Source organism: Mugil cephalus, chromosome 14 (assembly GCF_022458985.1).
Source record: "Mugil cephalus isolate CIBA_MC_2020 chromosome 14, CIBA_Mcephalus_1.1, whole genome shotgun sequence".
NCBI lineage: Eukaryota > Metazoa > Chordata > Actinopteri > Mugiliformes > Mugilidae > Mugil > Mugil cephalus.
The window spans coordinates 24,566,923-24,589,422 of NC_061783.1; the positions used below are offsets into that span (position 1 = coordinate 24,566,923).

Sequence of the window (22,500 nt, forward strand, 5' to 3'; positions counted from 1 at the left end):
GCAGTTTTCATGTTCTCTATTGATTTCTACTTTTCTCTTACTGGCTAATGATCAGACGTCTCCTCCTGGATTGATTAGAAGAGGCAGGAAGCAGCTCTGAGTTTATCGGCCTAGTACACAGAGTACACCGATCAGCCACAACATTATGACCACTGACATTTAAACCGTGTTGTGACAGTTTAATGTTCTGCTGGGAAACTTGTGGACTTTTCATTCATTGGTGTGAATGTTACGTAGACATGTAGCACCCCCACCCAGACCAGACCAGACCAGACCCCCCACCCCCCTCCTATAACAGTGACACTCCTTGAAGGCAGCAGCCATCAGAGACGCTTCAGGATCAACTCAAACAACACCACTGACCCTCAGGACACGTCCGTCCCCTGCACAATATCAGGAAGGTGGTCATAATGTTATGGCTGGTGGGTGTAGCTTGAATGATCCTGTCACAGTTGCAGAGTGTGTGTGTGTGTGTGTGTGTTGTGTTGAGTCGTCCTCCTGCTGCAGCTGCCGCCCAGAAATGACACTTCATTTTTAATAATTTTACAAAACAGAACCTCAAACAAGTGGAAAAAAGAAAGAAAGAAAAATAATAATTGTAATGATAAAAAAAGAAAGGAAAACGCTGTTTTTGCTTTTTTAACGTGTCGTTTTTAATTCATTCTCTTTGGCCACTTTTAATGGAAATAAGGAAACAGGTTGTTGATTGAGATTAGGAGGAAACGTTTCTCTTGTTGTTGGTGTTTGTCTTCACTTTGACCTGAGTGGATTCTGTGTAGATGATCTGCTGCTAACATCCACAGTGACACCAGTTACTGTAACGTGAAGTAGGTTAGAATCCAGCAGGAGGCTGAGATGGGAGGAGAAGATGGAGGGCAGATGGTGCTGGGGGAGAGAGGGATGGTGGGAAAGATGGAGGGAGGCGGGAGGGAGGAGTTTGGCTGACGGACGGCTGGTGGTCATGGCAACGAGATGGAAATCTATCTATCTATCTATCTATCCATCTATCCATCTATCTATCTATCTATCTATCTATCTATCTATCCATCTATCCATCTATCTATCTATCTATCTATCTATCCATCTATCTATCAATCTATCTATCTATCTATCTATCTATCTATCTATCTATCTATCTATCTATCTATCCATCTATCTATCTATCTATCTATCTATCCATCTATCTATCAATCTATCTATCTATCTATCTATCTATCCGTCTGTCCGTCTGTGATGGAGATGAGAGACGGTGAGTGTCCTCCTCCATTCATCTCTCTATCTGTTTGTGTGTTTTCGTGCGGATGTGTGTCGGTGTGTTGGTGTGTTGGTGTGCGGTTGCCGTAGCAACCTGCTGCCGGGGAGGATGTGGTCCTTAAAGGGACCCGGTGAGCGGCGTCCTTTTTTTGGCAGGGACCACGTCAACATGTCAACGCCTGGTATCTGGGTCAGAGAGGAGGACGAGGAATGTGATGAGACAGGAAGGAAGGAAGCAGAGGGAAGATAAGGATGGAAGGAAGGAGGAGAGGAGGAAAAGAGGAGGTGAACCACAGTCAGCTGGTGTCCAGGTGTTTTTCAGGCCCCTAATAATAATAACACATTGTTCTTCAGATGTGAATCAGAAGCTTTTCCTGGGCTCAGAGGTGTCAGAACCCTGATGATCTGCACACAAGAGGAAAAAGACATGAGATGAAGAGTGTTTCATTATGTTTATAATCTCTAACCATAGATGAGAGGAGATTAAAGCCACTGGCATCAATAATTAACAGAGATCAAGACCCTGAAATGTCTGAGAAAGTGTGACATCACAGCGAAGCCACATTCATGTTTAACTGAAGGAGAATAAAGTGCATTTAGAAATGTCTGAGTTTTTGTTCTCAGATATAAACGGAGCAGCTGAGCCTCAGATGCACCAAGAAAAAAGTAAAAGAGCAGCAGATGGTGGAGCGGTTTTCATCCGAAGCTTAAAAAAAACACTCCTGAATCCGTCCCGTTAAGGATGGAAGTAACGCAGCCTGTCGCGCTTCCTTTCCTCTTCCATGGACGTGAGAACTTGGCCGGTAGCAGCACAGTCAGAGAACGTTCTTAGAAAGATGAAAACCAACTGGGAACTGATTCAGCTCGAGTGTTTAGAGTCCGTCTGCTGTAAAAGATACTGACGAGGAATTAACTTCAACAGAGATTAAAGCGTTTGGACTAAATTTAAACGCGTCTCCCGGTTAAATTTAATAAGAGGAAGCAGAGAATGGGGGTTTATTGTCTTCAAACCAAGATCAGTGTCTCATTTAATATCTATATATTTAAAACCATATGAAATACATGATCAGTATCTATGGAGTGAAAGTCAGAGACCTATCAGCCAATCAGAAAATAGGATTTCTGGTTGCCAGGTGAAAAGGCTGCACGGTAACCGCGCCTTCTACAAATACTGCAAATACTGCACATACTGCAAATACTGCAAATACTGCACATACTGCAAATACTGCAAATACTACAAATACTGCAAATACTGCAAATACTGCAAATACTACAAATACTGCAAATACTGCACATGCCAAGAAAAGCTTCATTATTATTTGTTTGTCCTGAACCTTAAATAAAAGTATTTATTTGGTTTAAATGAATTTGTCCTTTATTAGAGTAATAAACTGATAAATTATCTTCAAACAAACGTCTTTCAAAAAACAAACAAACAAACAAAAAAACAAATATGTAACTCCAACATTAGTTCAGATCTTAAGGCTCCTGCCTTGGTTCCTAAAAGGTGTTTGTTAAATTTGCTCACTTCATTAGAATCATGAGTCAGAGCTTTTCTCTGTGAACAGCTTCATTTAACCTGTTTTACCACTAGTGTGGAATTATTCTACAATATCACTCATCATGACAATGAAATAGTTCATTATGTGGATCTACTGCAGTAACGCTTCTCTCAGCCAGTAGAATATATATATAAATATATATGTTTTGTGTGTTTGTGGTCAGTTTTATTTAATAACCTGGAAGGAAACAGTTTCTTTCTTCATCGTTCGCTGACATCAGCCCTGGAGGAACCTGGAGGCTGTGAAGGGAGAAGAAGGAGGAGGAGAAGCTGTGTGAGGATCTGTGTTTATCGGAGGGAAGCGTCGCTGTCAGTGTGTCGGTCCGTAGTCAGTCATTCAGGACGATGTCGTGCTGCGACTCCTCATCCCACCGGCCGAGTTGTAGCGGCTCAGATTTCCTGCGCTCTGAGGTTTCTGCAGAGTCCAGGTCAGACGGTCACAGATTTAGGACATGAGCCGCCGGCCGCTGCTCATGACACTAAAACTATTTTTAAATAGTCCTGTTGCTACGATCCGGCCTCTTCACCGTGGGCTCATCGTCTGATCTTTAAAGGCCTGATCTCTGCTCTGACTCTGGTCCGTTCTCCAGACTTTTTAGATGGACACGTTTTCTGACGTCTGCAGCAGCTCTGACGCCGTCTTGACTTCTCAGCCTTTGGCAGCAAACGTGCAGTAAATTCTCTCAACACCAGCAAAGACAGAAACATCCTGCGAGGAGACGACAACAGAGACGTTTCCATGGGAACCAGTGATGACGCTGCTTGTTATTAAAGTTTTAGGACTCGTCAGTGGAGTTAGATACGAGGTTTATTTCACCTTTAGCAAGAGTTTTGCTTTTTATTATTCAAATAATCTGACGTCAGACACATTTTATCTGCAGATCAGTGGCTTCAGTAATATTTAAACGTTTATTCTGGGACGTTTTAGGGCTGAAGATATTTCCTGGAAGTATTTCTAGTCTGTGCACTTGTGTATTTTCTATGCGTTGCATGTGTTTGAAGTTGCAGTGCGTCGAGGCCTCTGTCTGCCACCGTCCTTCTAGTCGGCTGGGACAAGATGACGTCACTCAAATGCTCAAACCTGTCGGCTGTCGAGAAGGAATCAGAGCAGAGAAGCTGAAATCACAACAGTGCTTGGAAATGTTTAAAAGTCTGGAAGCGTGTCCCGTTCTGTTTTTTTCTTTTACCCCTCAAGAATCTTGGCTCGCGGCGACGCTGCTTATTTTAAGTCCAACATTGAGCCAGATCCACATTCAGTCCAAGAGCGTAGTTTGGATCCAGGTCTAGACTGACACACGTTTGAGCCAAATCCAAGGAGGCAATAAAAAAAAGAGTTCAAAACGGGTACGAAAGCAGCGTGAACGATGCTTTCTTTACATGCAGGTTGAATATTGTTGCACCTGTGTCCTCATGTTTGCACATATGATGCACGGGTGAAGTCTGGCGCTACTTTAACGGCCAGAACCAGTTCTCTAGTGTCTGAATGAGATGTTTCTTTAAAATCTGATCACACGTTGGTTTTACTCTCCTCTGTGCTGTTTAATGCCGGACCAGAGACCATGTGTGGTCTTACAGGGCTTCACTATGGTATGGCGTTACCACGGCAACAAGCAGCAGCAGCAGCAGCAGCAGCAGCAGCAGCAGCCGTGTTGACGTCACAGTCTCATTAGTGTTGAATGAATGATGAATGTGGAGGAGCCTGATCATCACGTCTGGGTGAAAACTACTCATTTTCACGTTGTCACCTCCAGATCTTCAGACTCGTGCGACTAAAGAAATTAATTTGTCATTTGTGCAGATTAACTGCTAATTATGGCTGGAGCAGCTTCACTGCGTAACGCGACACAAGGTCGGTCAGTGTTTCCTCAAACGCAGTCGAGAAAAACATCAAACGCTCTGATGAGGAAAAGAAGCAAAGATCAACAGTTCAGAAGAAGAACAAGAAGAAGAAGAAGAACCACCGGGATAACAAGAACCACATGGGTGGACTAAAGAAAAAGATATAAGAATATCAAAAAATATATAAAAAACTACAACTATTACAACAAACAAGGCAAGAAGAAGAACTGTGATGGGATTATAGGTTTTCGAGAAGCTTTCAGATGAACGGATGCTTCTGTATTTTAAAGGATTGAATCTAAACAGATTTATCTTATATTACGTTGTTATATTACGTGCTCATTGTTGTAGGTGAGGATAAAAACCCTCCGTCCTGGAGCAAACAGCTGATGGAGAAACAAAGTGAACTCTTTTGGCTGAAACCCTGTAAATCCTCCTTCACATTCTGTATTTTCAGCCACAGGGTGCGTTTGAATTATTAACCAGTGGCTCCCAGCAGGTGAGGATGTGCCTGCTCCTTTTTTTTTTATCTCACACAAACAGCTCCTAATTAGTTGTGAGTCTCCTCCCGTCTGAGGGAGCATCACACGGAATAATTAAGCGTTCCCTCTGCAGCCGGGCCTCGGGCCTCGGGCGCCGTAGACTCTGTGTTTTTACTCCGACGTTACGAGATCTGCGCTGAAAATCCACCGAGAACAAATGAGAAATCGTGCAGAAGAAAGAGCGACGTGGAGGAGACGAGGACCAGAGCTCCTGAGGAGAGGATTAAAGGTTTGTGTTGTGGTTGTGTCTCTGCGCAGCAGGAGGTCAGAGCTGCTTGTAAAGGTTGAACGGCTGGTAAATAATTCACAGCTACACAGACATGAGCTCCGTGGACCTGCCTCCTTCAGACCTGGACATTACTCACGCTTTCATTTACTGTAAACTCCTCCACGGCTCCTTTGAAAACACAGACTGGTTTAACCAAATCTGCTCCTGGAGCTTTGGCAACAAGAAGCTGGCAGCTGTTCCAGACCTCCTCCTCCACCTCCACCTCCACCTCCACCTCCTCCTCCCCCCTCCTCCTCCACCTCCTCCTCCTCCTCCTCCTCCACCTCCACCTCCTCCTCCCCCCTCCTCCTCCACCTCCTCCTCCACCTCCTCCCCCCTCCTCCTCCACCTCCTCCTCCTCCTCCACCTTCTCCTCCGCCCTCGCCCCGAGGCAGCTTCAGGAGGTCTGGTTGCGGGGAAGTGATGTAGCGGGGGTTAGTTCACGGTCGAGTTCTGGGGGGGTGGTGGTGGGGGGGTTCACATGCTGCCACTAAACAGCTGAGGTGTGTATGTGTGTGTGTGTGTGTGTGTGTTGTGCGTCTCCAGGGAGTGATAGGAGGATCAAAGTGTATCTGGTTTAACAGAATAAAGGCAGCTGCCCCGACAGGCTTTTAGTAGCTGAGAAACACACACACACACACACACACACACACACACACACACACACACTCACACACTAGACCTCCCACACTGTTCACTACTGACACTCATGTAACTTCACCCATGAGATTATATTTCCATCGTTTTAGCAAATTTAATGTTTGGAAGCAAAAACCTTTAAAGGTCAAAGGTCATCTCTTAGCATATACATCGATCTGCCATAACATTATGACCAATATCCTGGTCTGGTATGGGTCTGGTTCTGGTTCTGGTTCTGGATCTGGGTCTGGGTCTAGTCTAGGGATGTCACGATTACTCAATTTCACAATTAATCGCGGTATTAAGCGCTACGATTAATTGATCGCAACTTTTCCCTGAATACCGTCAGAAAATATTTCTCCGGAACCATAGTTAAGGGCAACTCAAACGGAACGAAAACAGAGTAACGCAGCACCCACGTGTTGCCGCGCCTGCGCGTGTTGCTTTGTTTTGGTCCCGGCAGGTCGCAGGTGAGAGGCTGCATGTGGGGAAAATGGCAGAAGAGTTACTTCCCCCGATCAAACGTGTTAAATCAGCCTCTGGGAATATTTCCGATACATGTAAATCATGTTATAAAAGTCAGTCACAGGAGGAAACGCATCGAATATGTTTGGCCACCTGCGGGACTTTGTGTGTCAAAATAAAGGTAAATACACAGTAACATTAAAATACGTCAGTGTTTTTCAAACGTTGCATTGAATTAGTAGGAAATTAAATGTTAGCGTGTCATTGCAATTAATTGTGTCCGAGTGCGACGCGGGGTCGATCGCTTTTTTTTTTTTTAATCGTCGGACAGTCTGAGTGTCTCTGTCTCTGTGTCTGTCTCTGTCTCAGTGTCTCTGTCTCTGTGACGTGTAGAGAAAGCGCCGTGTAGTCCATGTCCTCAGCATCACCTGCTTTTCTTCCTCCCATCTGTGCATAAACGTTCAGCTCCATCCAGCGCTTTTACACTTGTGCTTCTAGTTTCATGCTTTACTCATTTGTTTATGTTGTAATTTAAACATAAATAAATTAACCAAAATAATAAGTTTTATATGAGGCCACATAAAATTAGACAAACGATTAAAAACGATTAAAACTTAAACATCTGGTAGAGATGAAGTTCATGACTTAAATAATTCAAACATTTCTCCTGCAGGTTCTTCAGATACTTAAATATAATTAGTAATATAATTATATTTTAGCATCAAAAGATAGAAATAAAGGAAACTTTAAGACCTTTCATGTGATTTTACATGTGAATGAGTTGAGAAATCAGTCAACGCATAATAATCGTGATTATTGTAATATCCTGATAAATTCTCTGACAATAATCGTACTAAAGAAAACTGTAATCGTGACGTCCCTGGTCCAGTCCGGTCTGGTCTGGTCTGGTTTGGTCCGGTCTGGTCTGGTCTGGTCCTCCTCGTCCTCCTCTCTGCGCTCTAGTAACTGATGTTTACCCTCCGTCTCCTCTGCTGCCGTCCATAGTTACACTCTGACACTGTGTTTTGGCGCATTTTGTTGTTGTTGTTGTTGTTGTTGTTGTTGTTGTTGTTGTTGTAACTATTTCCAGATGATTCATTGATGGAGAAACAGAGAAGCTGAGGAGTTGAAAACAACATGGCCGCTCTGCTTCAGTCTGTCTGTCAGTTACGGTCAATAAAGTTGGAAAACATGGACACTAGTGACCCAGACCCAGACCCAGACCAGACCAGACCCAGACCAGACCCAGACTAGACCCAGACCCAGACCCAGACCCAGACTAGACCCAGACCAGACCCAGACCCAGACTAGACCAGACCCAGACCCAGACCCAGACTCAGACCAGACCTAGACCCAGACCAGACCAGACCCAGACCCAGACCCAGACCAGACCAGACCCAGACCCAGACCCAGACCAGACCCAGACTCAGACCAGACCCAGACCCAGACCCAGACCCAGACCCAGACCCAGACCCAGACCCAGACCCAGACCAGACTGTACAGAAGGTGAAAACAACAGAGCAAGAACTGGAGACAATGAACCTATAAACAGAACAGAGCAGAGATCAGCTCCCACTACATTAAATTAAATCAATTAGAAAGAAAAAGCTTCGTGTTAAAGATGTTTGTGCATATAAACATATTTAATGTATTAACCTACATCATACTGTGTCACAGTTAACTGGATGTCACTGCTCAGTTCCTGCAGCAACTGGATTCCATCTGTTTCAGAGATTATTTCATCTGCAGAATGATTTTCACACAACTAATATTACAAAAAGCACAAAACGCGTCCGTTCCCTCCAACATGGACTCAGAGTCTCTCAGGTGAAAAGACGAGAGGATCCACTCCTGCTCCTGTGATTTATTTCCTGTGTTGTGCTCAGAGCTGCAGATCAGTGAGCAGCTGACTGGACACCAGCTGTCCCCCCGCTGATGATTGACAGTCCCCCCCCCAGCGTGTCGGCTGTAACCGTAACGGCTCAGCAGTCGGAAAAATGTATAAATGTGTGTCCACGGTTGATTCAGAAACACCTGCAGCAGCAAACAATTCTGAAGCAAGTGGTCATGAACGTTTCTCAGCTGCAGGACGTAATCAGAGAGGACGAATATTCAGAGAATCCCAGGACTCTACTGTAAAAACCCCCCCCCACACACAGGCATCCCGGGCCTGCAGCCTGAGCCGCCTGAGCCGCCTGGCATCCTGGGGCCGCTCCCTCCCCGGGTCCGTGTGTGGTATTCCAGGACTGTACGACCCCGTCGACCCTGGACGGGCTGCGAGGAATTCACTTTACTCCAAACGCTCCGTCACACGTGTTCTACGGCTCAGACCAATGAGCTCAGAGGTAAAAATCTGGCTCACGACAAATCAAACACTCTGAATCAGGCACATTTTTTTTAAAAGTTTAAACTCAGCTCCTTGTTTTTAAATACTTCTGCATAAATCTGGCAAATATTAAAAATGAATATCGGCGTCACTGACTCATTAACCCTCTCATGTTTGCAGCTACGCAGCAAAATAAAGGACACGTTTGGTCCATCGTCTCCTTCAGTTCTGACCTTTTTAAACGAGATGTTCTGCCCTTAGAAATATGCAAATATTTCCTTTTTGTCCTTAGATTCTAAAAGTCTTTAATATGATCTCGTAGAATCTGTTCAGAGCTGGTGTTTAAGTGTTTGCAGAGCGGCTCCTGAATGAGACGTCTGAGACCAGATCTAAACCCCTCGTTCCTTCTCGTATCCAGCTGAGCTCGCTGTGACCTTTGACGCCGTGTAGCGGCTGGACGCGGGTATTTGTGCCTCTGCATTAAAGAGATGCTTCTGCTGCTTGTTGACATGCGAGACGCGTTGAAGTGGTAAAGTGACCTTGGCTAAATGCAGAGACAGAGACGACTGATGCAACCGGCAGGCAAGACCCTGCAGCTGCTTCAACGGGGGCCTCGGTAGACCGGCTGGTCCTGGACCCCACAGGCCGCCGCCTCCTTCTTCTTCGTTGGTTTTGTGGAGCTCAGGTGTTGCAGCTCGGATAAAAGCTGAGGATGCTGAGCTGTTTGCAGGGTTCTGGCTGCAGAAGCTCATTCACATTCTGTGAAGTTTGATTTCATCTAAAGTCTGATGGATGTTAATTTAAACATTTGCTTTTAAAGGGACTGAACCGATCAGACTTCTGGCTTAAAGTTCTGGTTTAGCTTTTATAAACTGACCTAAAACTCTGTTTCTTCTGCACAAATGCAGTAAAAACTTTAACTTTAACTGAAGTCAAACCCGGAGCAGGAGCCAGTTAAACACGTTTTATTGGAAACTACTTAATATTTCTGTTTTCTCAGGTAAAACCAAAGGTTGCAAAGAATCCACCACTTCTGCTACGGTTAAAATCTCTTTTCATTTTTTATTTAACTTTTTAAATTTTTCCCATGGATGATATATAGATAGATGTATAAAACAGAACCAGAATATTTTATTATATAAAAGGAAATAGTTTCTGTTGCAGCTGCTCCCATTAAGTCAAATAACAACATAAAAATCTATGTAACATTAAAAATGTATAAAAGCTGAATAACTGAGACACATGAAATATTAATTATTAGCAGATTGCATTTAATGATAATAAAGGGAACAAATCTAATGTTCTCCAGTTGAGTTTCCACCTTTGTGCCGCTGGTTCTACGTCAGGAAAGAGGATGTAGATTGGAATAAATTCACTGGAGAACGTAGTGAACTGTTCCTCTGAGTGTTTAATGTGTTCGTGACGTTCAGTTACTGACATAATTAAAAGAAGGAGGTCACTGGCTGCAGGTTTCTGTGGTTCAGCTAGAACACAGGAAGCAGAGGAGTTAGCGTTAGCAACAAGAGCTACGTCTGAGACTTTAATGCTTCCTTCTCTCTCCTGTTGAATCCTGTGGGTTCCTCATCTTCTTTCTTTTCTTCCTCCCTCCTGCTCCACTTCTCAAAAATAGCTCTGCAGCCGTAACCTCCCTGCAGCAACTAGACAAGAAATATAGTGTGATGGTGCAGGACGGTGATTTACTGGCCCGCCTGCTGGGCCCATGTTCAGCTGCTCCAGTTCCTCCAGCGTTCGTGTGGAGCAGCTCCTGCAGGAATGAGTTCACGTCCCAGTGGGAGTCGCTTTGAATTCCAGCCTCAGATTCCAGGTCGCTCCTCGACGTCCGTTCGTCCGCCCGGTTTCTCCGCGTCCACCAGAGTCGCTCGAGGGAAGAATATCGGTCAGGAGTCTTGACCAGGTTCTTTTAAATTAAGGTTATTTCCAGTCTCTGTCGCCTCCGGTGGAATTTGCTTCAGTGGAAGTTTGTCACTGTAGAAATCTGCTGACGCTTGTGAGATGATCTGATCCTGGTAACATTATAGAAGCATAAAAACATTCATCATGGGATTATTTCTATCAAGTATTTAAATGATCATCTGCAACAAGACACTTCTGCTTCTTCTTATATTAAATATAAGTTTATTGGTGTGAAGTTTATCGTCCCATTACAACGATAAGGAAAACGTAGACGTGGCTCAGGTGGAGCCCACTAATCCGGTGGGTTTTTGGTTCAGTCTCTGGTCTATCAAAGGCCGAGGCCCTGAACCAGAGGCTGCTCCTGGTGTTTGTATTTGTGAATGCTGCTAACATGAGTCTGAGTCCTGAGGCAGCTGTAAAGTGGAAACACTGGAGCAAAGTACAGAATCAGAAGTTTCCTACAGATTCATTTAGAAGAGGAGATTTGTCTTTGTTTCTGAAGAACGATGCTCTCACGTCTCGTTGGTCTTTGACCCCCAGGGCTGTTGAGTCTGCAGACTGAAGAGACGCCGCTCTGTCCCAGTGAATTGGGTCGTCTGGGTCTGACACCGGGTTGGTTCCTCAGCTGTAAACTGGTCTGATTGTGTCCCTGCAGGAGCTGGACTAGTGTCTGTGACGTTTGAAGTGAAGTATGGAAGACTCAGCAGCAGCTTTGTGTTTTTGTGGAGGACTTGTCCAGGCAGCGTCTTGGCTCAGCGCTGAAAACCTGAGGCTGGATTAGATCACATTACCTTCCCTCAGCTGTTTTCTTGGAGCGATCACCTTCCCTTTGTTTCACCCTGTGTTTGTGTTCAGCTTTGGAAACTGAAGCTTTGAACTCCACATGCACACAAAGCGCTTCGGCTTAAACCCTTCGTCTCTAAGTGCTGTGGTGCTGAGATCTGCAGCCGAAGGTGCAGGTTGAGAAATAAAAAGCTGCACTGGAAACTGAGGCCAGAAGTCTGAACCATCAGAACATCCGAATCTGGAGCTGGACGAGCGTGTTCTGGTCGAGTAAACCTTCCAGATGAAGCTCATCAGCGAACAGCGTCTGAAGCTCTGCAGTTAAACCTCCGGTTTAGTTCTGCCGACGCTCCCGGCTGAAAGCAAGTCATCCTGCATGGATGCTGAGCTTTGACACCTCGTTTCTCACAGAGAAGCAGCAGCAGCAGAGAGGAGGTGAGAAGAGAGGAGGTAGCGTCTCGTCTAAAAGAGTCAGGAGAGAGGACGAGGAGAGAGGACAAGGACAGAGTGAGACATGGTGGGAGACAGCGGATGATGACGTGTGAAGAGAGAGACGGTGTGAAAGAGGACGAGGAGCGATGCTTCCTCACTGTGGCACAAATAAAGGCTTGAAACATGGATCCATGCAGAGTTTATCTGCTCAGCATCAGTAACAAACAATAAATGAAGGAAGTAGCATTCACTGCAGAAATATCTCAGTAGTCGTCTCCACCGTATCTAAAATATCCACCGGTAACTGCTGCAGAAAAATACACAGACCAAGGTTCATTTATTTTAGAAACAAAACTAAAATGTGCAACTTTGACACACAACTGTAGTTCAACAAGGAAAAGACAAATGTCACAATGAATATTTACTGAAGACACAAGGACAGATCGAGGCTGCAGCGCAAACGATGAAGGTAGAACTGGCTGGAAGGAAAAGGGTTGGAGGTAGAAACTATGGACACATTGACACGTTTCTATGAACGCACCGTCTCTGCTGGTCAGGAAGGATGAAGTTAGACGTTAAAAGAAATCCAAGAAAAGTTGTTTGAAAGGTTTAAGACTTAAAAAAGAAAGAGTGAAAGAAGAGAATGGACTGAGGACATAGAGTACGTTACAGTCTCAATAACTATTCACAGATTAACCTGATTTTGGTTTTTGACTTTAGTGAAATTACGTTTGTCAGTTTTCCTCTAAAACCAGCACAGAAATATCCCTAAAACCTTACGTCATGTTTATGTCCTGCTCATATCAGGCTCTGAGTCTGAGCTGCTGCCCCGTCGTGGCTGTAAAGACGCTGAAGACGAGATAGAAGAGCAGAGGAAGAGGAGTCAGTGGTGCATTGCAGTGCTCGTCACCCCACCCCATCCAACACACTCCTTCCTGTACTAACCCTCCCGTCCCAGGAGCTCAGAGACACCGAGAGAACACGTTTATCAACCTAAGAGAAAAAAGACGTGAGGAGCTGATTAGAGATCAGAGTGCAGCGTATGAAATCCAAAAAATGTGCGTTAGGGATGAAGTTGAGGCCAAAGTTTGAGAATAAACGTCCTGACATGTGCAGGGACACGAGCTCCAGGCTGACAGGCAGAGCTCGGCTCAACCTTTCCCCAGGAGGGAGAGCTCTTTTCTGGGGGAGAGAGGGGACAACCATCTGGCTCCTTCTGGTGCCTGTGGAGCTTCTGCTGCAGTGACAATCAGCTCCGTGACCGGATGGCCTCCGCCCCGCTGGAGTGTCCTTGAGCAAGGTTCACACCGAACCCGTCTGCCTGCGAAAGGTCCAACTCTTCTTCAATTTAATGGAAAGTTATGAGAAGCTCTGGGGCTCAGATTCACCTTCAGTTAAAGGTTCAAAGTCCAACGTGATACTGTGCAAAGGATTAAAGGGTTTTAGACTCGTGTTCTTTGATCGGTCCAGATTCATGGAGAAGCATCTTCATCCACTAAAGAACAAACCTTAAGGCTGGAAGCTGGAGGTAGAGAAGTTGGTTCAGAGTCTCCGTTGGAAACTGACTGTGCTCCAGCAAAGATCTGACAATCGAAGTATTTGTGGCTTCATGTGGCTTCATGTGGCTTCATGTGGCTTCATGTGGTGCCTGGAGGACAGACGTATGGGGGTTAACTCTCGGTTATAATCCCTAATTCCACACTTGTAGTAATACAGGTTAAATGACGCTGTTTACAAAGGAGAGACACTCGTGATTCTAATGAATGAAAGTCAAAATACAGAACTTTTACTCAGCACATTTCTCACATGTCTTTTAGAAAAGCGATGCAGGCTCATAGATCTCTGAAGTGTGTTAATAATAATTATTTATCAGTCTATTACTCAATAAAGAACAAACTCCTTTAAACCAAATAAACTCTTTTATTAACAGCATTAGTGGAGGGTGTGGTTACCGTGCAGTTATTTCGCCTGGCAACCAGAAATCCTACTTTCTGATTGGCTGACAGGTCTCTGATTCTAGAAGCTGTGGCCTCTTTCTTTCATATATTATTAATCTCTGTTATATATAGTTTGTTATTAATGTGCATTGAGTTTCATCACTTCTCAGTGTGAGAAATGTCGTGTGGTGTGTGAACTTATCGCAAAAAAGTAGTGACACTTGGATAAATGTTTGTTTGGTCGATGTCAGATTTTTTGAAACCAAAAAACCTCCAAACAACTGGACTATCTCACCTTCACCAAACCTCGCAGCAACACCATGAATCTGTATTTGGTTTGACCACCCAACACTGGTTCATATAAGTCATTCGTGCCTCTGACTGGTTGCAGGATCCATTTGTGTGCAGATTGGTTGAGACACTAAAACACCTCATAATGACTCATATTCTGATAAGAATTAGACTAATAGAACCTAAACACCACGGATTCAACCAAACTAAATCCACAGAGGAACCGTCACATGTTCTCATAGACGCTAAACATCCAGCAAAGTTTTGTTGTTTCATGGTGCAATAAACATCCAGGTCATGTTATCTCCACCTGGACTTATTGGTTCCTCTGATGAACCAGTGAGAGAGGAAGCTGTACGGTCCGTGATTTGTGCAGATTATTGATGCATTTTATTCCATTGTTGCTCATTTTCGTTTAACGGTTTTGTGTTGTTCAGGTGAATGTTAGTAGAGTTGGAGCCGTGCTCTGTTTCTTTCTATTTGTTGTCAGTTATTAATCATAGAAATATTCTGAAAGTGATGATGTGTCAGACAGAACTCTGGCATTAACTACCTTTGATTCATTTCTTTGTTTCACTGAAAGCATCGCGTTAAAAGATTTTTTAGGATTGAATGTGTGAGTGTTGACTAACAGATTGTGCGTCTGTTGTCAGGAGGAACCAGGGACATCGGCTCAGCCCTCACCAGGATGTGCATGAGGCATCGCAGCATCGAGGCCAAACTCCGCCAGTTCTCCATGTGAGTAGATCTGTTTGTGTGAGATGAACAGGTGTAGCATCTCCTCCCGGGTCTCCATGGCAACCTCCTCCTCCTCCTCCTCCTCCTGTTTCAGCTTCACATTCCTCCATCTTCTCAGTCTGATTTAAACATCATTCTTCCTTCACCAACATTTCCTCATCGATACTTTCCTCCTGCTCCTCCTCCTCCGGCTCCTCCTCCTCCTCATCCTCCTTCTCCTCCTCCTCTTCCTCCTCCTCCTGCTCCTCCTCCTCTTCTTCATCTTCCGTTCTCTGCATGAGTCCATTGACGCTCCCAGTGTGGGGAGGGGGTCAGTCAGGTCGATATGTGGAGCTACAGTAACTGATATCACCACAGTTAGAGCCTCAGACGATGATATAACGCGCCAACATCGACCCACAAAAACTTCCAGTTGTCTCCTGACACAAAGCAAAGTGTCCCCGATGTGTCCTGCTCCACGGCCACTAATGGAAACCCAACAAACTATGAGACGGCAAGAATCTAATGAGGAAATGAGTCTGACTTTCACTAAGTCAAGGAATCCCAAAGGCTTAGCTTGTTCTAGAGTTTCTGTTTCTCTTAAAAATCAGGTGCGTTGTCAGGTTGGTAAGATGTTGAGTTTTCATTACAGATCTTTATAATGAACTAACCAAGTAAAAGTGAAAGTTATAAACTTGCTGGTAGGATATTTGAAGTGTGTTTTTAGTCCAGACTCTTCCCTTGAACACAAACCTTCAACCAAATCTGCCTTTATTTTGTTCCTGGGTTTCATTGTTGTCTCTAAATTGTGTGTTTGTGTGTGTTTTCAGGGTTTTTCTGGACTGTCTGATCAACCCTCTACAGGAGCAGATGGAGGAGTGGAAGAGAGTCGCCAACACTCTGGACAAAGACCATGCCAAAGGTATCACGCAAACACACACACACACAAACACAAATAAAGAAATAAAAAACCATGCATGTTGTTCTGTCCTGACTCTGTTCACACTGTTTCTGTCCCTGATCCTGCACAGAGTACAAGAAGGCCCGTCAGGAGATCAAGAAGAGATCATCTGACACCCTGAAGCTGCAGAAGAAAGCCAAGAAAGGTTTGTCCGTCCTGCAGAGAGTCACGGGTTCACGCTGTGCTGGGTTTCATTGGTGGGAGTTGTGTTTAAAAGTTAATGACAAACATGTTTTTTCTTCTTTTCCAATAAACTGCCTCCATCCCTCCTCGTGGCGTCCCATCATGCTCTGCTCTGTCCAGCTGATGTCTTTGGTGAGTCGTTGTTCTTTGTTTGGAAAAGCTTCCTGCAGTTTCCACTGTGGTTTTAATATGTCACACATATAAATGAGGGAATTAACTGGGACACTTTTCTGACGCTAAAGCAACGTGGAAATATATGAAACGCCGCCCACTGTGGTCGGCAGAGAAATGTCGCCACACTGTGTGAGAGCCTGAACGCAACCGAGGCAATAACCAAGGACATTTCTTTGTCTTACTGAACAAGCAAAAGTGTGACACTGAAACTATCGAAGCGTTTGCATGTGTCGGCCGGTACGTATAAAAAGTCAGAACTAAAAGAAAAATAGACTTTGAGGCCTGAGGGATCTTTATGGAAGCAACATCTCTGCTTCATGGGTCAGGGGGAGTCTCTCTGTTGGGAACTGATTCTGCTCCTGCAAAGATCTGCTGGACCAATCAAATCATTTGGGGGCGGAGCTTAACATGGTGACGGACACAACTGGAAGAAATGAGCCGTGAGACATTTGCTGTGTTTCCATTCACCCTAGAAATACACAAAACCTAAATGTCTCAATAATAAACAGATGATGGAAACCACTTACACTTCAAGGAAACCTCAGTGATATCACTTTTATTTAGGGTAAAGCTGAAATGGAAACACAGCTGGTGTCTCACGTCGCAGCAAAAACCTGGATGAATGTTTTGGTTTACGACCAGATCAGATCTGGGATCCCCATGATTCTGGTCCTTCGGTCGTAGCCATTTATTCCCGGACAATAGATGATAACCACCCGGACTGAGACCACTGCTCACGGTCCAGTTATCGACCCTGAACACCAGGATCTGGGCGTTTAAATATGCGCAGTTTAAAAACACTTCTCACCTGCATGAAACCAAAACCGGTTCAGACCACAAACAGAAACCTAAAACCTCGTTCCTCCAGATTCTGCATCTAAACCATGACGATATCTGTTTATAGAAGACGTAACGGGTTCAGCTGGACTTTATATTGAGCATCAGCTTCTTAGCATGGTTTAATAATAATAATATCAATTATCAGTATTGCTGCTTTGTAAGTAAACAGCTCCTGCTTTTGGAACAAGTCGTTCCAGTCTGAGTCATGGGGCTGAATTATGACTGGAAACAAAAAGCTCCGTTGTTGTTTTTGACTCAGAGACTCAAAGTGTTGAACTGAGCCTCTAACACGAAACCAACAGGACCCGGGCATGAACCCTGAGGAACCTCACATGTGGTCTGAGCTGATCCAGGGCTCTCCCAGATTATTATGGCCCAGAGGAAACTCCCTACTGCCCCGGTATGAAGGAGGAGGAGGAGGAGGAGGAGGAGGAGGAGGAGGAAACTATGTTGGAATGAAATGAATGTAATCAGAAAGAGGGAGGAGAGATGGAGTTAGAAGAAAAGATGAGTTCTGATTAATGGAACGAGAGAAAATTAGAACTAGTCCATCTTCTTATTCTCCTTTTCTCTCTATCTCCTCCTCGTCCTTCTGCTCCTCTTCATCTTCTCCTCCTTCTGTCCCCTTCTCCTCATCTTTCTTCATCTCCTCCTCCTTTTCTCCCGTTCCCTCTCCTTCTTCCCCTCCTGATATGATCCCTGCTCCTCCTCTCCTTCCTCTTTCTTCTTCTTCTTCTCCTGTATTTCCACTAGATGCGATGCTCTTCATCAGTAAACTTCTATAGAGTTTGATGTTTGGACGTAAACTTTTGTATATCTGATTCAGTCTCCATGGAAACCAGGCTGGAGACATATTGTCTCCATGTGAACAGAGACCTAGAAGTGTCCTAGAAGTGTCCCAGTGAAGGACCTAGAAGGTCCCTCACTGGGACACATTGGACAAAAAGAGGAGAGAGAATCCAGGATGAAGTGATTCCTCTAGTCTCTGGATCCTGTGGGAAACCAGAGTTACATTCCTGCCTGTGGACGTCCTCTCCACCCGTCTCTGTGTCTCTGTGTCTCTTTATCACCGAAGCGTCTGCCTGGAAAAGTTGTCTCCGTGTATGAGGCCGACCACAGGCCTGGCCTCGACTCTCACTGGAGGAAAGAGGAACTTTAATTACATGTTTGTGTCTCTTCTCAAACTCTGGAGACGGGTTTACCGAGAGAGACTTAAAGGCCTTAAAGAGGAGAGTAGAAAAACAAATGGCCGTCAGTCATGAGATCAGCTGATTAAATGTGATGTGGTCCAAGCTGAGTTCTGGAAAATTGCGACAGACCTTTTTTTATTTTACTCTGTTATTGTCAACAGTCCCATGGCTCAGTTGTTGTACTTGGTCTGTAGCTCGTAGTCGACCTGATCAGGGACTAGTTTCTGTGGCGGATTAATCCTAATGTTCCTTCTAATGATTAATTCATGACGTCCAGAGCGACTCAGAGAAGGAGTTTTAATGATTTTCTGGTCTGAGACAGATCAGGAGTGATTGTTGAATACGAGCTAATGCACGGTTTACACTTCTACAACAGTCCAGACGCTAACGCTATAGCGATCAGTGTTCACACCTGAACTCTAGAAACCAGATCAGTGTTCACACCTAGATTCTAGAAACCAGATCAGTGTTCACACCTGAACCCTAGAAACCAGATCAGTGTTCATACGTAGATTCTAGGAAGCAGATGAATGTGTCCCGGATCCAGTTGGGACACATTAGGACACGTTAGGACACGTTAGGACACGTCTCATCAAAGCAGCGCTGTCTGTGTTAATGTGGTTGTTGACTAATCCAGATATGAAATAGATTAATGAGGGTTTGTTCTGACTTTGAATACCGGCGGTTTCTTGTTTCCCCTTTAATGTGGTTTAATGGCTCCACTCTAGTTTGTGAAGACATGATCTCTCTGTCGTCCTCCTCCTGTTTCTCTTTCTGTCTTTGAAACATCCACCAACCGAACCGGATTAAATGTCATCAGCGAGGAAAACAAACGCGGAGGTCACGTCCTCGTCAGAGGCGAAGAAGAAAAATCACTTTTAACCATAAGGACGATGTTTTATCTTTGTCATTTTTATTACTTTAGTACGTTCTGGTGTTTTATAGACTTAGATTAACTTTAATGATCCATGAGGGAAATTAGATACACATGAAAGAAACACTGTTAAAAACCACGAGTAAAAACAATAAGTAACATAAAAGTATTATCTAGTAAAACTAAATTTAAAATTCATTTAAAATGAGAATTAAATGATTTTTCTCTAAGAAAATATAATAGTTTAATCTAGAATATAAACAAATTCTCGTGAATCCTCGGATCAGATAAAATGATCAATTAAATAAATAGTTAATCATACTATGAAATATATTTAGTTAAATATTTTAATATATATTATTAATCAATAATGTCTTTCTGATCCTGGCAATAAATGTCAATATCATGATTTAATGTTAAATTGGTTAATCATATCGTTTGTTGTTATTTTTTGTTAATTTTTGTTTTTTCTTTCATATTTTTATAATGTTTCTGTGTTTTATGTTGAGTTTCTTGGTTGCATTTGTTCGTTGTTGTTGTTTGTTGTTTCTGTTGTGTTGTGTGTTGTGTTGTTGATTTGGTTGTTGTTTTGTGCGTGTGTTGTTGTGTTGTTTTTGTTTGTGTTGTCTGTTGTTGTTGTTGTGTGTGTGTTGTTGTCTGTTGTTTGTTGTTGTCGTGTTGTCATGTTGTTTGTTGTTTTGTTGTTGTTGTTGTCATGTTGTGTTGTTGTTTGTGTTGTGTGTTGTTGTGTTTGTTGTGTTGTTTGTGTGTTGTTATGTTGTCTTGTTGTTTGTTGTCATGTTGTTGTTGTGTTGTTGTTGTCGTGTTGTCGTTGTCATGTTGTATGTTGTCGTTGTTGTTGTTGTTGTTGTGTTGTTGTTGATGTTTTGTTGTATGTTGTTGTTGTTTGTGTGTTGTTGTGTTGTTGTGTTGTTGTGTGTTTGGTTTTATGTTGTGTTGTTGTTGTTGTTGTTGTTGTTGTGTTGTCATGTTGTCGTGTTGTGTGTTTTGTTGTGTTGTTGTTGTTGTCGTGTTTGTTGTTTGTTTTGTGTTGTCTGTGTCATGTTAGTGTTGTCTGTTGTATGTGTTGTGTTGTTGTGTTGTTGTGTTGTTGTGTTGTTTGTGTTGTCATGTTGTTGTGTTGTTGTGTTGTTATGTTGTCGTGTTGTCATGTTGTTGTGTTGTTGTGTTGTCGTGTTGTTGTGTTGTTCTGTTGTTCTGTTGTTATGTTGTTGTTGTTATGTTGTTGTTGTTGTGTTGTCGTGTTGTCGTGTTGTCGTGTTGTCGTGTTGTTGTTGTTGTGTTGTTGTGTTGTCATGTTGTCGTGTTGTCGTGTTGTCATGTTGTCGTGTTGTCGTGTTGTTGTTGTGTTGTTGTGTTGTCGTGTTGTTGTGTTGTCATGTTGTCGTGTTGTCATGTTGTCATGTTGTCGTGTTGTTGTTGTTGTGTTGTCGTGTTGTCATGTTGTTGTGTTGTCATGTTGTTGTGTTGTCGTGTTGTCATGTTGTTGTGTTGTCGTGTTGTTGTGTTGTCATGTTGTTGTGTTGTTGTGTTGTCATGTTGTCGTGTTGTCATGTTGTTGTGTTTTTGTGTTGTCGTGTTGTTCTGTTGTTCTGTTGTTCTGTTGTTATATTGTCGTGTTGTTGTTATGTTGTTGTTGTTGTGTTGTCGTGTTGTCGTGTTGTCATGTTGTCATGTTGTCATGTTGTGTTGTCGTGTTGTTGTGTTGTTGTGTTGTTGTTGTCGTGTTGTTGTTATGTTGTTGTGTTGTTATATTGTTGTTGTGTTGTCGTGTTGTTGTGTTGTTGTGTTGTTATATTGTTGTTGTGCGTCCAGGCCGCGGGGACCTGCAGCCTCAGCTGGACAGCGCGATGCAGGACGTCAGCGATAAGTTCCTCCTGCTGGAGGAGACGGAGAAGCAGGCGGTGAGGAAGGCGCTGGTGGAGGAGAGGAGTCGCTTCTGCTGCTTCGTGTCCATGCTGAGACCCGTCGTGGTCAGTGAGACGTCCACACACGGGGACAAAGACACACATCAGAGAGGACAGGGTTTATAGACGCACCAGGTTCAACGCAACCAAACTTTATTTATATGATCAAACGATGCATTTTAGGTCCCAGGCGCCATTTTTAGGGTCAGAGATGATTTGTCTACATTGATTCCTCCATTTAAATCTGCCACTTTAAGGAGAGAACTGTTAACACTTCACATCGCTAACGTTTATGCTAACACGCTACAAGGACAACAACAAAACACAGATGCAGCCCACAATGCATTGCAGTGTTTGTCGTCCATTACATCACAGCAGCAGCTTTTTGGACCAGTCACAGTCACAGATCTATGCAACATGTTCTGGTTTCATTGATAAAAGTCTTTATAGGATTCAACCAACACAAAACTTCTTCTTCTTCTTTTAAACTGTGTTCCAACTTTGATTCGTCCAGAACTAAACCACTTAGAGAGATTCTGACTTTACTGACAGAAACTTCAGTCTTGATTTTAAAAGAGACAAAGACCATGAATCAACTCCAACATGTTCATTAACAGAGTTCAGTTTATTTTGGCTTCGTCCTGAAGAGGCTGGAACGATGAGAGGTTAAAAACAACCACGGCCAAAACCAAGCGCTGCACACGGGTCAGAACATTTAAAAGCCATTAATAAAAAACACTGAAGCCACAAACAGGAGCCACGGAGTAAAAATGTGTTTTAAGACGAGTTTTAAAAATGAATCAGAGGTTTGTCTGATGTGGTCGATCGTTCCCTGGTTTGTTACGTCTGTGAAGGTTCTCAGTCCTGCAGGTCATGGTTTATGACCTGGAGGAGACTGGACCTCATCTCCTCACATCCTCACCTCCTCACCTCCTCACCTCCTCATCTCCTCATCTCCTCACATCCTCATCTCCTCATCTCCTCATCTCCTCACCTCCTCACCTCCTCACCTCCTCACCTCCTCACCTCCTCATCTCCTCATCTCCTCCTCTCATCACATCCTCATCTCCTCACCTCCTCACCTCCTCACCTCCTCCTCTCCTCACCTCCTCACCTCCTCACCTCCTCATCTCCTCATCTCCTCACCTCCTCACCTCCTCATCTCCTCACCTCCTCACCTCCTCATCTCCTCACATCCTCATCTCCTCATCTCCTCACCTCCTCATCTCCTCATCTCCTCACCTCCTCATCTCCTCACCTCCTCATCTCCTCACCTCCTCACCTCCTCACCTCCTCATCTCCTCACCTCCTCCTCTCCTCACATCCTCACTCCTCATCTCCTCACCTCCTCCCTCCTCCAGTCTCTTCTCTCCTTTCAGCTC

The 22,500-nt window shown here is 44.0% G+C and overlaps 1 protein-coding gene across 1 annotated transcript in view; it reads left to right on the top strand.

Moving 5' to 3' along the window:
* The window catches only part of LOC125019798 (protein MTSS 1-like), a 46,918-nt gene that overhangs the window by 10,864 nt on the left and 13,554 nt on the right, over positions 1-22,500 (top strand). Inside the window, 5 exon segments of the mRNA XM_047604759.1 lie at positions 14,905-14,989; positions 15,799-15,890; positions 16,000-16,074; positions 16,233-16,244; positions 21,027-21,210. Of these exon segments, the coding sequence (XP_047460715.1) occupies positions 14,905-14,989; positions 15,799-15,890; positions 16,000-16,074; positions 16,233-16,244; positions 21,027-21,210 (448 nt within the window).